Raw genomic sequence first — 14,916 nt, 5'->3', positions numbered from 1 at the left:
TCGTGGTTCTCTTCTTCTGTGCTGGGCTTTGACAGGGTCTCTCTGTCTCTCCACATCTCTCTTTCCCCGCTCCGAATTCCCGGGTGCGTGTTCAGAAGTGCTCGAGCTGCCAGCAAGCAGGAGCCACCGTGGGCTGCTGCCAGAAGGGGTGTCCCCACACCTACCACTACGCGTGTGCCATCGACACAGGTGAGCCTGGCCACGGGGATGGGGCTCGGGGTCCTGGGCACTCTGACCCACCTCAGTGTGGGGCCCATCGCTCCAGGGGCAGGGGCTTGTGGCTCGCTGGCTTGCCGGGGTGATGCCCACTGTGCTGGCTGCACTAGCAGGTGTCCCAAGCTTGGCTGGCCTCAGCTGAGCCCTTCACACAAATGCTGTGGCTGGTGGGTGGCTGTGGGCTGGAGGCACACTGCATTCCCCCCGCTCAGGGGCAGCTGCCTCGCTGTGCAGGCTGTCCCCTGACACATCCTGTCCTCTCCTCGCAGGTTGCTTATTAACTGAGGAGAGCTTCTCTCTGAGATGTCCCAAACATAAGGTAAGCCAGAGGCCCCTGTGCACCCCCCTACAATGCTCTGCAGCTCCCTGTGGCAGGAGGACCTGCCTTCAGACCCCAAATTCCTGGGGATGCCCATCCTGGATGCTCAGCTCTGTGTGGGCATCACATCCCTGGGGGCATCGGGTGTGCCAGCCACTGGGTGCTGCTGGGTCTGGGACACCCCAGCCGGCTCTGAGGAGTCTTATCCCCTTCCCTGAGTGATGAACGATGGTTGAACCCCTTCTCAAAGCGCTGCGTCCCGGGTGGATGCCCGGTTATTGACAAGGGGGGGGCGATGGGGACAACCCAGGGCCACCCCTGCATCCAACGAGATGCCCGGGCTGACCCCTCCGTTCTCCCCGCAGAGGCAGCCGGTGTAGCGCCCGCGGGCACCCGCCCCGCCGCCAGCGAGGGACCGGCAGAGGAGGCAGCGCCTGGAGCAGAGCGGGGCCGGGCCGGGCCGTACCGGGGGCCCCCCGAGCCCGTGAGCGCCCCGGGACCCCCTGAGCCGAGCCCGCTCCGGGCGGGCGGAGCCAGCGCCGGGTTTTCCCTCCCGCCGGGTCCCGGTAAAACCCGGTCTGGATACGCGGGGCACGGATCGGGATCCCCCACCCGCGATGGCTGCACAGGGGGGCGGGGGTGTCCGTGTTCGAGGGGGGGTCCCGGCGATGTTGTCTTACTGTGGGGCCGCTGGACCCTCCGTGGGTCCCGGCTCTCAATATCACACTGATCTGATCTGAGATGTTGCCTTCAGCAAACCTCATGGTGTCTGTATATAGTTCAGCGAAGAAGAGGATTAAAAAAAAAAAAGACAAAAAAAGACCAAAAAAAAAAAGAGAAAAATGAGAAAAATGAAAAAAAAAAAAAAAAAAAGGGCAAACAACGGCCTGCTGTTTGAAACACCACTCTGCTTTTTCTGTTTTGTTCTTCCATCTCCTGTTTGCCCCCACCCACACGCAGGGTGCTGGGGGGATAAGGGTGCTTGGCCAGGCTGGTGGCACCCACCGGGCTGCCCCTGCCCCGCTCCCAAACCCCAAACCCTGACTCATTGCACCCCCACCCTCCCACTCCATGTGGCGCTGGCACTGCTGGGCTGGGGACACCCGGTCCTGCTGTCCAGGACCCCCCAAAACCCACCCTGCTGCCTGTGCTTGGCCTCACCAGCCTCCCTTCTGTGGCTCCTCTCGTGGGGGCTCTGCTCCCTGTGCTTGTGCTGAACCCCACAGCTCTGCGTGCTGAACCGGAGGAGGAGGAGGAGGCATTTGCTTCCTCCCTCCACCTGGGCCTGGCTCACCCCTCACTGCCCTGGGTTTGCTCAACTCTCTCGACTTTTGCTTCGTGGCCACCTCAGTGGAGCTGGGGGACTGCCCAACACTTTGGTGACCCCTGCCCACGTCCCCAGGCTCCACAGCCCATCTCTGTGTCACCCTGACACAGGCAGCAACCAGCCCAGGGTGACCCAGCTCCAAATCTCATCCTACAAACAGCCCCCGGCCGTCCCCCGTTCTCTGCAGCATCCTGCAAAGGGGGGCACGCTGCTGGTCCCATCCATGTCCCCACAGAGCCAGCGCCCCATGTCCCCACACCTCTTGTGTCCCCTGCATCCCACCCACCCCAAGGTTTGCTGGCCACACAATGTCTGTTGTTTCAGCAGCTGCCTCGGACACAGGAGTGAAAAACTAAAAAGAGGAGGTGAGAAAAAAAATTTTTAAAAGGGAGAAATAATAATAATTAAAAAAATTAATTTAAAGAAGAAAAAAAAAAAATCCCGTGTCCTTGGCAGTGTTGCCTGAAATCTGGCTATTTTTAGTGACATCTTGTACATATGACTGTAAAATGGTAAACCGTGTGTATTATATATTGCCTCATTATATAGTGTATATATATGTATACATATACATATATATAATATATATGAAGACTGTAAATGTTAAGACTAGTGTTCTTATTAGTATATTGCTTCACACTGAAGATTGTGTGTAACAAGCTGTTTCTAAAAGATGTTTATTTTCCTTAAGAGTAAAAAAACAGGTCATTGCATTCAGAGCGTCAATAAAGATACAACGATTGTTTTGGAAGTACGTGGCGCCCTGCTCGTGGCCTCTCTTTATCCTTGGGGGGCTGCTGGGGTCCCCCCCGGGCTGTGACAGCACCCCTGGGACACCACGGGGTAAAAAGGGGGTGTTTGGGGTCCCTCAGCACCCAGTGTCCCCCACCCCTTGCCCCCCACCTTTGGTGCCAGTCCCCCTCCAATCCAGCACACACCAGTATAAATAATCAGCTTTAATTGTCTGTACAAAACTCTCCAGCTATGAAAATACCGTTTAAAAAGGGAAAAGGGGAGTGGGGGGAGGCCAGGGGAGGGGTCTATGTACAAGAGGGGGTGAAGCAAGGACACAGGGGCGCCCACCAGCCCCCCAGGAGCCCCGTGCCACCCTGCCAGCCCTTCTCCCAAAGCCTGTCCGTGCTCGGGGGGGGGTGGCAGCTCTTAAGGGGGAGGAGGGGATCAGTGCTGGGGGGTCGGGGGTGGGCCGGGGTCCCCTCTTGCCTGCCGTGGGCATGGCTGGGCAAGGGGGCGGTAAGCCAACCCCAAACCCAGGGGGTCCTGCAGCAGGGGGACCCTCGGGGGGCCGGGCAGATACCCCGGGGTGGGCACGGAGGGGCACGGGTGGCACGGGGGGATGCGGGTGGCTCTGGGCGGGGGCGGGTGGCACCGGGGGTCGCTGCCGCGCCGCGCTGCCCTGCAATACCGCGACCGTGCCACTAGAGGGCGCCACGGGCCGCCCCCACGCGGGCTGGGGGCACGGGCGCGGCCGGGGGGGGCGGGGGGAGCCCACCCTGGGTACCCCCGTGGGGCTGCGACCCCCACCCCGCACCCCTTCACCCGCCAGGCACCACCCGACTCCTCCCCACCCACCCCTTCACCCCCCAGAGCGCTGCCTAACATCACCCTGCGGGGAAACTGAGGCACGGCCTCCCGCCGCCCCGCATTCCGCACCCACGGCGGGTGGCGGGGGGGGGGGAGGGCTGGCGGCCCCTTCCCCACCTATCCCGACGTGACGGTGGTGCCGCTGCCCAGCTTGATGATCATCTGCTGGCAGTCGTGCAGCGTGCGGCGGTCGCCCAGCTTGTCCAGCGTGCGGGCGGCCTCGGCCAGCATCCCCACGCGCTGGCCCGGGCCCGCCAGGAAGCTGGGCGGGAGGTAGCAGCAGGCCAGCAGCAGCGCCTCGGCGTGCTCCCGCGCCGTGGGGTGGCTTTCTGGCTCGCCAGCTGCAGGGGACAGAGCCCAGGTCAGCACTGAAGGCACTGAATAAATCTCGGGGGGATCGCACGGGGATGGGGTTATTGGTGCCATCATCAATGGAGGGACTGGGAGCGCGCGTGGCCCAGCTCTTGGGGTGGGGTGTCCCACCCCCTGACCCACCATCTGGGGGCTGGAGTGCTGCAGGTGGGAAAGGGGTGTCCCACCCTATGTCTCACGCCACATCCCATCATCCCTGGATGCTGTGGGTGCAGAATGGGGTTTCCCATTCCCCAGCGCTTGTGGGGGCTGCTGTAGGTGTGGAGCAGTGTCCCCTACACCATTTCCTGTCCTCCAAGGTGGTGACAAAGGTATCCCGCCCCATGTCCCTCCACCCAACGTGCTGGGGTGCCGTGGGTGCACAGCGATGTGTCCCACCACATATCTCACACCCTGGGATGCTGGGGTGCTGCAGGTGAGGAGCGAGGTGTCCCACCCCGTGTCCCAGCCTGTGTCCCACTCCATGTCCCACCCCGTGTCCTAGCCTGTGTCCCAGCATGTGTCCCACCCCGTGTCCCAGCCTGTGTCCCACCCCGTGTCCCAGCCTGTGTCCCACTCCATGTCTCCCACCCCGTGTCCTAGCCTGTGTCCCAGCCTGTGTCCCAGCCTGTGTCCCACCCCATGCCCACCCCGTGCCCACCTGTTTTGCTGCCCTGCACCCCTCTCCTCCGCAGGCTGCGGTCCAGCAGCTGGTGGGTGCGCGTGGGGCTGGCCCGGGCCATCAGCCTGGCCGTGGCTTCGTGCAGGAACACCTGGATGGGGGCACAGTGAGCACAGGCAGGCGCAGGGCACCGGGGCACGCAGCCGGGGACAGGAGGGGGGCTCACCCGGCGCATGGCGGGCCGCAGGCTCTGTGCCAGGCGCCGCAGGCTGCTCAGGTCCTGCTGGAAGCCGCGGAGCTCCAGGGCGGACGCCTGGTAGAGGCAGCTGCGCTGCTGGCTCGCCCCCATCTGCTGCTGCCACAGGTTGGTGCGGGTGACCAGCAGCAGGTCACAGAGCAGGAGCTGCACGGCCTGCGGGGACAAAGGGAGCGGGGTGAGCACGGGGTGGGACAGACGGACGGACGGGGGTGCCAGGGAGGTGGCTGCGGGCGGGCAGGCGCTGCTGCGCGGGACCCCCGCCGGGCTGCATGGCAGGGGCATTGCACTCCCAGTCTGACACATGCAATGCAACTACAATGCACCCCCGCGAGGGTCGGGGGCACCTCCCGCCGGGGCTGGGGGCTGGCGGCCGCCTGGGCCCTCCCCAGCCCGGCTCACCTTGTCGATGGTGCCCTTGGGGGGGCTGCCCAGCTCCAGGCTCTCCCGCAGGCAGCTGCTGGCCTTCTCGCAGTGGCCCAGGGTGGCCTGGCTCCCGTCCTGTTTGCTCAGCAAGGCACGGACAGCTCGGAAAGAGTGCAGGGCAGCGCGGGGAAGGGGCTTCCTGCAAGGTGGAGGGAGCATGGTGAGCTCCTTCCTCAACACACACCAGGTGCTCCAAGTGTGTTCAGCGAGGCCATGCCAGTCCAACGGGGATGGGAGACATGCAATGAGGTGCCACCCTTGTCCCCGATGTCCCCAGCACTCACTCAGAGCTCTGCAGTGCCCGGGGCATGGTCTCCACCAGTGGGTAGAGGCGCTCAGCCCCCTCCTCATCTCCCTGCAGCCAGTGGATAACGATGCCAATGAAGGACGCCCACCACTTGGACACGGGGTCGGTGCCTGCAGGGCGGGAGAGACACAGGAGCAGGGTGTCTGCACTCCCACGGCCCCCCACATGAAGTGACCCCAGTGGGGGACGCGCCAGCCTCACCTGTGACAGCCGCCAAGCCGGAGGTGATGGAGGGTGTGGGGCCAGGTGTGCCACTGACATCCGAGCAGCCGTTGAGCAGCTGCAGGTACTCGAGGGCATCGGAGAAGCGCCTGTGAAAGGGGCTGTGAGGGGGCTGCCCCCATGGCAGGCAGGGGAGAAGGTGCCCAGCCCAGCACTCACCCCTCTCCCTGGGCAGTGGGACGGCCGGGCTCAGGCATGGCCACGCAGCACAGCGCCTTCTCCAGGAGGTGCTCACGGAACAGCTGGGTCACCTGGGCCAGCGGGTCCACTGGGGCACAGAGATGGGGTCAGCAGGGACACCACACCCCAAAACAGGGGGTGCGGGGGGTTTGGGAGCTTGGGGTCACCTGGGTTGCCAGCGGAGCTGTAGATGGTTTCCCTGGGGACACCCTTGACCGCCCAGTCCCCATCAACAAAGAAGCGATGACCCAAGGGGTGGCAGAGCCACTGCATGGCAGGGGGCACAGCCCCACCATGGGACAGGGCCACGCGCCGGGCGCTGCAGAGGAAGGGACGCTGTGGGGAGAGCAGGAGGTCAGGAAGGACCTGAGATTCAATCCCAGGGGACACAGGGGACACCCCAGTGCCCCACACTCACCGCCAGGAAGTGGAAGCAGCGGTGCAGGCTGGCCTTGATCCGCAGGGCAGCCGCCACATAGATCTCAGCCAGCGCTGCCACGGAGATGGCATCACCGGCGCACTCGGCCAGGTTGACAGCGCTCAGTGCCAGGTTGATGGCCAGCAGGTGTCCCCCAGCCTGCTTCCCTATAGGAATGGGGACAGGAGGCTCAGCCACGGGGTCAGGGGGTTGTGGAGACACACACAGGGGTCCCGTCCCTCAGCCCCACAGCACAGGGCCATACCGGCGAGGTGCAGCTGGTGCAGGCGGTGATAAGCCATGGCAGCGTCGCGGGCGCTCTGGCGGACGTGGGCAGGGGGCGGGGGGTCCGGGCGCAGCCCCCCGGCGCGGGCAGCCAGCCAGCGACCCACCCAGAGGCGCTGGAGCAGGTGGCGCAGCAGGGTCCAGAGCAGGCTGCAGGCCAGGTCCCCGTGGGACGCCGGCAGCGGCCGCCCCAGCGCCCCGAGCGCCGTGCGCAGGTGCTGGGCCCCCTGCGCGAAGTCTCCCTGCACCAGAGACACGGGGTCAGCGTGGGCAGGAGCAGGGACAGGGCAGGACAGGGCACACGGGGCTCACGGGACGTACCCGGTCGAGGTCGAGGTCGGCCTGCCGGCGGTGCCGCCAGAAGAGGATGGAGGGCTCGGAGTGCGGGCGCGTGACGGGCTCCCCGCAGACGAACAGCCGCACCACCGCGCCCAGCACCAGCGCCACGTTCAGGGCCCAGAAGGCCAGTGTGGGCCACAGCCACTGCGTCCACCCCCATGCGTCCTCTGTGCAGGGATGGGGTCAGCAACACCCCGCCAGGGCTGCCCTGTGCCCACCCCAGGGTCTCCATCCTGTGGCCTTCATCCCATGTCCACCAAAGAGCCTCCACCCAGTTGTGTCCACCCCGACAGATTCCACCCCAACGGTCTCTGCCTCACACACACCCCAGGATATCCATTCTGGTGGCCTTCACCCTGTGCCCATCCCAGCAACATCCACCCAATGGCTTCTGCCCCATGTCCATCCCAATAACCTCCCATCTCAGACCTACACTGGGACCCCGCTCCTGATGGCCTTCAGCCCTGTCCACCATGATCACCTCCACTGCGACAGTCACCACTCTGATGCCCCCATCCCTCATGCCAACCCCAACAGCCTCGAGCCAGGTAGCTCCTACCATACACCCACCCCAACACCCTGCCCCTTGATCTCTTCACCTCAACAGCCTCTAGCCCTTGCCCACCCTGACAGCCTCCATCCCACACCCATCCCAACAACCTCCATCCCAATGTCCCCCACCCCAAAGCAGAGCTTACCCAGAGTGCCAGACTGAGCCATGATGCTCCTGCCGGGACCAGCGGTGTCCTGGCTCCCCAAGGGGGCTGGGGAGGCAGAACCCCGGAGCAGGGAGGCCAGGGGGTTGAAGGAGAGGCAGAGGAAGACGAAGGCGCAGAGGGCCATGCGCGAGCGGTCCAGCATTCCCTGGCTGCTGGGTGAGGGGGGTGGCTGCTCCTGCTTCACCTGCACGGGCAGAGCTGCTGTGAGCCTGGGACACGGGCATGGGCATGGGCATGGGGTGGTGGGCACAGGCATGGGATATAGGGCATGGGATACAGGGCATGGGGTACATGGCAAGGAATATAGGGTGTGGTGATGGGGGACAGGCATGGGATGTAGGGCATGGGATAGAGGGCAGGGTGATGAGGCACAGGCTGGAGTACAGGGGCATGGATTTCAGGGTATAGGCATGGGGCACAGAGCACATTTTAAGGTAGAACAAAACTGCATCCACGCCCAGCCCTAAATCATGTGAGGAGCAGCCTCAGAGAACAAGACCAGGGCTCTCAACTCTTTCCCCATCTGGTACACTTTGCCCTGGGCACCTCCTATGTGAAGCAGCAGATCCTCTGCCCCACCCAGGGCAGGGAGATCCCCCCAGCCCTCCCTCACCTTGCCATGGGCACAGAGGGGGCTCTCAGGCTCTGAGTCGCTGCTGCTGTTGCTGCTGCCCCCGCTGAGTGAGAGTGGGCTGCTGTGGGATGGCGAGCCCACGTCTGAGGGCGGCGGTGTCAGCATCTCCATCACCTCTGCCTTCACCACCTCCATGGGGGCCTCTGCCTTGGCCCCCCGGCTGCTGTGGGTCCCCACGTCCTTCACAGGCTCTGCAGGAAGCAGAGTAAGCTGATAGCTGCCTGGGGGCACAGAGCCGAGCCCCCCAGCCCAGGAGCTGCCCTTCCACTCACGGTTCTTCTGCATGGCCATCTTCAGGGCGAGGTTCTCCTGCTTCAGCTTCTGGTTGCTCTGCTGCAGGAAGCGGATGTACTCGATTGCCTTCCTCAGGATCGCCGACTTGTTGAGCTGCCAGTGACCGGAACAGTTCAACTCAAATTCCAGGCAAACCCTCCCCGTTACCCAGCCCTGCCCCACCAAGCCCTGCTCCCACCTTGGCCTCGGTGCCCACCACCAGGTCCTTGAGCTCCACGATCTTGTCGTTGATGGAGGAGCGGTAGCGCTTCTCGATGGCGTTGTGGGCCGTGCGCTTCTCTCCGCGGCTCTGCAGCAGCGCCGGCTTCCCGCTGGGCGCCAGCCGGTTGATGGGCAGCTTCTCTGCGTCCACCACCAGCGGCACCGTGGCCAGGATGGTCCCTCCGCTCACCAGCGCCTGCAGGGTGCAGGGTGGGGTCAGGGATGCTCCTGGAGCTTCTCCCCACCTCACAGCGCCCCGGTGGTGGCACCTACCGGCACCTGGAGCGGCGTGGCCGAGCCGCTGGCGCTGGTGGCCAGGGAGGCCATGGTGGAAGTCTTGGCGCTGCTGGCGTCCGTCTTGACGGCCGTGAGCAGCAGGGAGTCGGCCTTGATGAAGTGGGGCTGCAGGAGAACCTGAGGGGCAGCGGGGGTCAGCGGGGCTCTGGGGGTCACCGGGACCCCCCAGCCCTGGCGCTGGGCTTACCGGCACTGACTGGATCTGCGGTGACACAGCCGGGGTGCTGGGGGCAGCGGGGGCCAGGAGCTGCTGGGGTGCCACGTTCTGCACGGGGCCGGGCACTGTCACGGGCTGGCTGGGTTGTGGGGTGGGCAGAGGGCTTGGCAGGGTCTGCCCCGCACTGCCAGGCTGCACGGCTGGGCACGGAGCAGAGGACAGCGTTAAGAGAGACCCTGGCACCAGCCCACCCCACACAGCCCCGTCCTGCAGCAACACCTTCACCCCGGGAGCCCCCGTCCCCTCCCTGCACCCCAAACGCTCACCTGAGAAGCTGTGCTGGTTCTGGTAGCCCACCATGGGCTGGGCAGTGAAGGGGCTGGGGGAGGCAGGGACGAAGCTGGGGGCCAGCATGACACCGGGCTGGGGCTGGGGCTGGCTCTGGCTGCTGGGCACCACCGACGGCTCCTCCTTGACGCCCAGGGCGGGCGCGGGCAGCAGCGGGGCCGGGGGCGGCGGGGTGAAGGTGCCCATGCCGGGGGGCCCCGCGAAGGCGCCGCCGGAGGGGGCGGCGGGGGGCGCCTTGCCGGGGGCCAGGAAGGTGCTGAGGGTGCCCGGAGCGGAGGGAAGCCCCGGGGGCACGGCGCTGTCCGGGGCACTGAACGGAGAGTCGAACAGCCCCGAGAAGTCATTGTCCGGCGTGTTGATCAGCTGCAGCATGTCTGTAAAACACACCCCCGGCGCCGTCAGGTGCTGCCGCGCACCGCCCAAGGCGGGCTTGGGCTGGCCCCGTCCTGCCCTCCCCGCAGTGCAGCGTTTAGGGGACAGATCCCCGTAATCCAGAGGCAAAACTCCCTGAGAGCCATGAATCTGCTGTGCCCTGTTCCTCTCAGCCTCCCACCCATCCCACTGGGGAAACTGAGGCACGGCGCTCAAAAGGGGGTGCCAGGGCTTGGCCAACAGCAGTCAGCGTTTTTCAGCCTGGTCTGGGAGCGGCAGGGCGCATCTCAGCGTGTCTCTGATATTGAGGGGGGCTTGTGCCAGCTCATTCATTCATTTATTCTGTCCTGGGAACCCCGAGAACGCCCAGGTCAGCGGGAGGGGGGTGCCCAGGCTGGGACAGCGGGGTGGCACCCCCGGGATGTGCCAGACCCCAGTGCCAGGTGTGTTTGATCACAGCAGCCCTCGGGAGGGCAGCTGGGCAAGCACAGGGCTAAAACGGCCTGGGCGGGGGTCTCTCCCATCAATGGCACCTCGGGGTCTGTGTGACACCTCCGCTGAGGTGTCCTGGGATGCTCCCACCATGTCCCCATCGCGGTACCCCCGGCACATCCCATTGGGAGCACGCAGACCCCAGCACACCCCACACTCCGGTACCCCCGGGCTCATCACCCCCCTGCACGCACAGACCCCGGGGTACCCCCAGGGCACCCCCCCACACACACACACCCCCGGGGATGTCCCCACCGAGCCACAGAGCCCCCGCACACCGCCCTCCTCCCCACGGGCTGCAGCCTCCGAGAGAACCGCGGCTGTGACCCCGCCACGCGAGGAGGAGGAGGAGGAGGCTGGAGAGGCGGGGGTACCTTCGAAGGTGCACTCCATGGAGGTGGGAGCCGAGGGGTCCCCGGCAGGAGGCGGCAGCCCCCGCTCAGCCCCGTGCCCGGCAGCGGAGAGGCCCCGGGATATTTTAAAGCCATGTTCTCGCCTCCTCCCGGCGCCCTCCCCGCGCTGCCCGCGCCAGGGCTGGAGCGCGGCCGGGGATGGGGTGATGCGACTCCGCCAATCGCCGCCTGCGCGCCCGCCGGCCGCCCCCGGACAGCCCCGGCGCCCAAGGTGAGCCCGGCAGCGCCGGGTTACTCGCGGGCACTCGCCGCCAGCCGCCCGCGGTTACTCGGGGTCACCCCTGCGTCACCCCCTGTGCCCCATCGCCCCCTCCCCATCCCACTGTGACCCCCCTCATTCATTGCCCAGGGGTCACCCCTGCGTCACCCCCTGTGCCCCATCGCCCCCTCCCCAACCCCGCACTCATTGCCCAGGGGTCACCCCGCGCTGATCGGGGTCTGCACACAGCATTGTTACACCCCAAAACCCACCCAGCCCTCGGCATCCCGCCCTGTGCAGGTGGGTGTCCCTCCGGGGGGCTCCCAGCCCCCCCTGCCACTCAGAGACCCCCACCCTCTCCCCAAGGCTCCCTCGTGGTCCAGAGCAAAGTGTGGGGTTGCAGAGAGGGGCTGCTCCCTCCTGTCCCCACCCTGCTTCCCATTGCCCAGCCTGGCACCCTCCTGGCACCTTCCAGGTGTTTCTATCCTGTGGCACCGCTGCCACCCACGCCACAATGGGCACCCACCAGGGCCACTGTGGGAAGCTGTGGGGCAGACCCACTCGTTTGTGGGTCCTAGCAGGCCCCAGCAGGCTCAGGGCACCCACACCCATGGGCACACATCCCACATCACCCTGGGGTCGGTACAGGGACGAGGGACAAGCTGTGGCCAGCCAGGGACAGGTGACAAACCCACTCTGGGGAGCTGTGGGGTGCGAGGTGGCCCAGCTGGCTGTGACACAAAGGAGCGTGGCAAAACCCCACAGTGGGGAAACCTCATCCCGTACGGCAGCACTCAGCCCTGGCACAGCTCCTGCTTCCCTGCCCACGCCAAAACCTCGCCAAGAAAAGCAGGTGGCACCTGGATCTGCTTTGATCCACCCCGGCTGCCACTGCGATCAACCTGCAGACCTGGGATGGCATCTCCACCCCGGGTCTCGGGGGAGAGACCACCACGGACCACCCAGGGGCAGGGGCTGGGAGTCCCGTGCCCGCCTTGCTGCCGTTCCACCGGCCCTGCTGGATGGTGTGGATCCACAGAGCTGGTGGAGCACGGGGCAAAGGTGGGTGCAGGGCTTGCCGGGAGCTGGGATCCCCAATTTTTTGAGATCCCCAATTTTTGGGATCCCCGGTTTTTTGCTAAAGCCTTGGAAGCACTGAACTCAGCACACGTGGTGCTACTGCCATGATGGTGGGAAGCGGGTCTCTTTGAGGAAGGTGTCCCTTTGGGAAGCGGGCTCCCTCCGGGAATGGTTCCCTGGGCTCATGCCCATCTCACGGAGCCGGGGGCGGCGGGGAGGGGGTGCCTGGTGGCGGTGCCAGCCCCCAGAGCCGCCCATCCCAGCCCCCGCCGGTCGGATGGGTTGGATGGGAGAGCCCCGGAGCCCTGGAGGGAACGACCGAGAGTAACCCCGCCGGTGACGTCACGGAGGGGCGGGGCCACCGGCGGCACGATGCTGTGACCGGGAACGGGGGGATCGTCGGGGCTGTCCCGGTAGCGGCACCTCCATCCCGGGGGTCCCGGGGTCCCGTGTGCCCCCACGCCGAGCCCCCCGCTCTGCAGCGGCCCCCGGTAACGGGGCCAGAGCAGTTCTGCACCGGCTCCGCGCTCCCGCAGCTCGGTGTGCCCGCTCCCCACGCCGGGCCCGCTCCATCGGCCGTGCACCGAGTCCTGGTCGTGCACCGGTCCCGCTGTCCCGGCCAAACGCCGGTACCAAGTTCCCTGACCGTGCACCGAGCCCGGACCCCCCGGGCACGGCCATGCACCGAGCGCGCCCGCCCATTCACCGAGCCCCGGTTACACCCCCAGCCCGGTACCGGGCACGCACCGAGCCCCAGCCATGCCTCCAGCTCGGTCCTGACCTTGCACCGAGCCTGGTTACACCCCCAGCGCGGTCCCGGCGGGCCCCAGGCCCCGCTCATCCCCCCAGCCATGTCCCGACCGCGCTCCGAGAGCCGGTCCCGCACCGTGCCCAGCCCCGGCCGCGCACCGAGCCCGCCTTCCCCCAGCCCGGTTCCCCGCGCCACAGCCCGGTCCCGGCCATGCACCGAGCCCCGGGACTGCACCGGGCCCGCAGCCCCGCCGCGCACCGAGCCCCGGTTATGCCCCCGGCCCGGTCCCGGTCATGCCCCGAGCCCCGGCCCCGCCGGGCCCCGTCCCCGCCGCTCCGCACCGTCGATGTCGCTGAGCAGGGCCGTGTCGATGTCGCTGGCCCCGGAGAGGCCGAGGGTCGGTGCCAGCCCCTCCAGGGCCGCGTCGTCGAAGGCGAGAGCGCTCATCCCGGCGGCTCCGGCGGCTCTCGGTGTCTCCGGTGGCTCCGGCGGCTCGGGCGGCTCAGGGGTGGCGGGGCCGCCCGCCCGCCACGGCCGCGCTGGCCCGGGCACAGCAGCACGGCTTCGAGCCGCCAAGTTGCTCCCGCGAACCGTGCCCGGAGCTGCCACCGGGCGGGGAGGGCGGCGGGGATGGATGGAGGCGGGGCCGCCGCCGTGTCCCGCCCCGCGCCGCCTCCCCGCGCCGCCCGCCGCACCGGGACCCCCGGCGGCACCGAGCGGGGACCCTCGGGACACCGGGCACGGACCCCCCGGCACCGGGCTGGGAGCGGGGCTGGGAGCAGCGCAGGCTGCGACCCCCGAGCAGGACACCGTCCTCAGGGGATGTCACTGACCCCGGGGGATGTCACCAAGCCCCGGGGATGTCACCGACCCCTGGGGATGTCATTGACCCCAGGGGATGGGCACCGAGCCCGAGGAACAGACACTGAGCCCGGGAAAAGCATCGATCGCTGGGGTTGTCAATGAGACCTGGGGACGTCATTCACTGCTGGGGACTGGCAGCCACCCCTGGGGACAGGCACCAAACCCTGAGGACAGGCACCAAACCCTGAGGACAGGCACTAAACCCTGAGGACAGGCACCAAACCCTGAGGACAGGCACCAAACCCTAAGGACAGGCACCAAACCCTAACGACAGGCGCCAAACCCTGAGGACAGGCACCAAACCCTGAGGACAGGCACCAAACCCTGAGGACAGGCACCAAACCCTAAGGACAGGCACCAGACCCCTGGCTCCGCTCTGAACACCCGGGCTGGGCACGGAGGCCCCTCAGTCCCAGCCGGGGCACGCAGGGAGCAGCTCGGGGAGCCCGTGGGGACAGGTGGTGGCCGTGGCTGCAGAAGCCTCTCTGCACGTCGGGTGCCACGTGCCAGGGCGAGGTTGGGCCTCTGAACCAACCCTTCAAGGGCCCTGGGCCTTCCCTGTGCCAGCTGCTGGGCTCAGAGCACGTCCCACCTGTGCTGCCCACCCATGGCATGGCCCAGGGTGGGAAAAGCTGTCACCCCCCCGGTTAGGGACACACCAGTGCTGCCCTGTGAGCCTCAGCTGAGCCCATGCACCCTCCTGGGGACCATCAATTGTGGGATCCAGGAAAAATGCTGGTGCCATTGGGATCAGAGCTGTGGCTGCTGCCCAAGCGTGGTAGGTCTCAGAGTGGGAGTCTCGTGCCAGGAAAATGCCGTGCCCTGTGCCCTGCAGGGCTCCATGGTCTGTCCTGCTGCTGGGATTCATTTAGGAATAGAAAATGTGCTGCAACATCAGCTCTCTGGAAGTTTGCCTCCTCCTCTTCGGTGCCACCAAGCACAATCTGAGGCTACCTGGGAATTCGTTAAACCTGGCTACAACTTAGACACTTCCCTTCGGCCTTACTGGTTCCCACTTGGTGGCACAGCAGGCACCCCTCTGCAAAACAGGGACCCCCTGTGTGGCACAGAGCGCCCCAGGGCACCACACCGAGCTGGGCCGCAGAGCTGGAGCTGCACAGCCCTGCTTGTCCCCTCTGCACCGTCACCCCACTGCACCCTCCTCCATCTGGGGACACTGACCTGTGCCCGAGCTGGGGACGAGCCCAGGGAATCCTGGCTCAGC

The 14,916-nt window shown here is 66.4% G+C and overlaps 2 protein-coding genes across 7 annotated transcripts in view; one reads left to right on the top strand and one right to left on the bottom strand.

Moving 5' to 3' along the window:
- The window catches only part of RAI1 (retinoic acid induced 1), a 75,015-nt gene extending 72,399 nt beyond the window's left edge, over nt 1-2,616 (top strand). For all 5 annotated transcript variants that reach the window (XM_063171650.1, XM_063171651.1, XM_063171652.1 and 2 more), the window contains 3 exons: nt 96-189; nt 486-535; nt 901-2,616. In XM_063171650.1, coding sequence (XP_063027720.1) covers nt 96-189; nt 486-535; nt 901-915 — 159 coding nt within the window. In that variant the 3' untranslated portion in view covers nt 916-2,616. The remainder of the gene's footprint in view (nt 1-95; nt 190-485; nt 536-900) is intronic.
- A 187-nt stretch (nt 2,617-2,803) lies between these two features.
- On the bottom strand, nt 2,804-13,327 carry SREBF1 (sterol regulatory element binding transcription factor 1). Of its 2 annotated transcripts, none has more exons than XM_063171655.1 (19): nt 13,169-13,327; nt 9,499-9,894; nt 9,203-9,372; nt 8,992-9,132; nt 8,696-8,914; nt 8,496-8,610; nt 8,203-8,414; nt 7,569-7,773; nt 6,853-7,037; nt 6,512-6,773; nt 6,247-6,413; nt 5,996-6,164; nt 5,808-5,916; nt 5,628-5,737; nt 5,404-5,536; nt 5,096-5,258; nt 4,664-4,849; nt 4,477-4,588; nt 2,804-3,805 (listed from the first exon to the last, which is right to left on the bottom strand). In XM_063171655.1, exons 1-19 carry the CDS (start codon nt 13,272-13,274, stop codon nt 3,582-3,584), a joined length of 3,384 nt encoding a protein of 1,127 aa, XP_063027725.1. In that variant the 5' UTR covers nt 13,275-13,327; the 3' UTR covers nt 2,804-3,581. The 2 variants fall into 2 exon arrangements, with proteins under 2 accessions (XP_063027725.1, XP_063027726.1); XM_063171656.1 differs by lacking the exon at nt 13,169-13,327 and adding an exon at nt 10,759-10,885.
- Between the last annotated feature and the right edge of the window lie 1,589 nt (nt 13,328-14,916).

Source organism: Melospiza melodia, chromosome 18 (genome assembly GCF_035770615.1).
Source record: "Melospiza melodia melodia isolate bMelMel2 chromosome 18, bMelMel2.pri, whole genome shotgun sequence".
NCBI classification, from domain to species: Eukaryota; Metazoa; Chordata; class Aves; order Passeriformes; family Passerellidae; genus Melospiza; species Melospiza melodia.
This window is presented reverse-complemented; position numbering and strand designations above follow the sequence as displayed.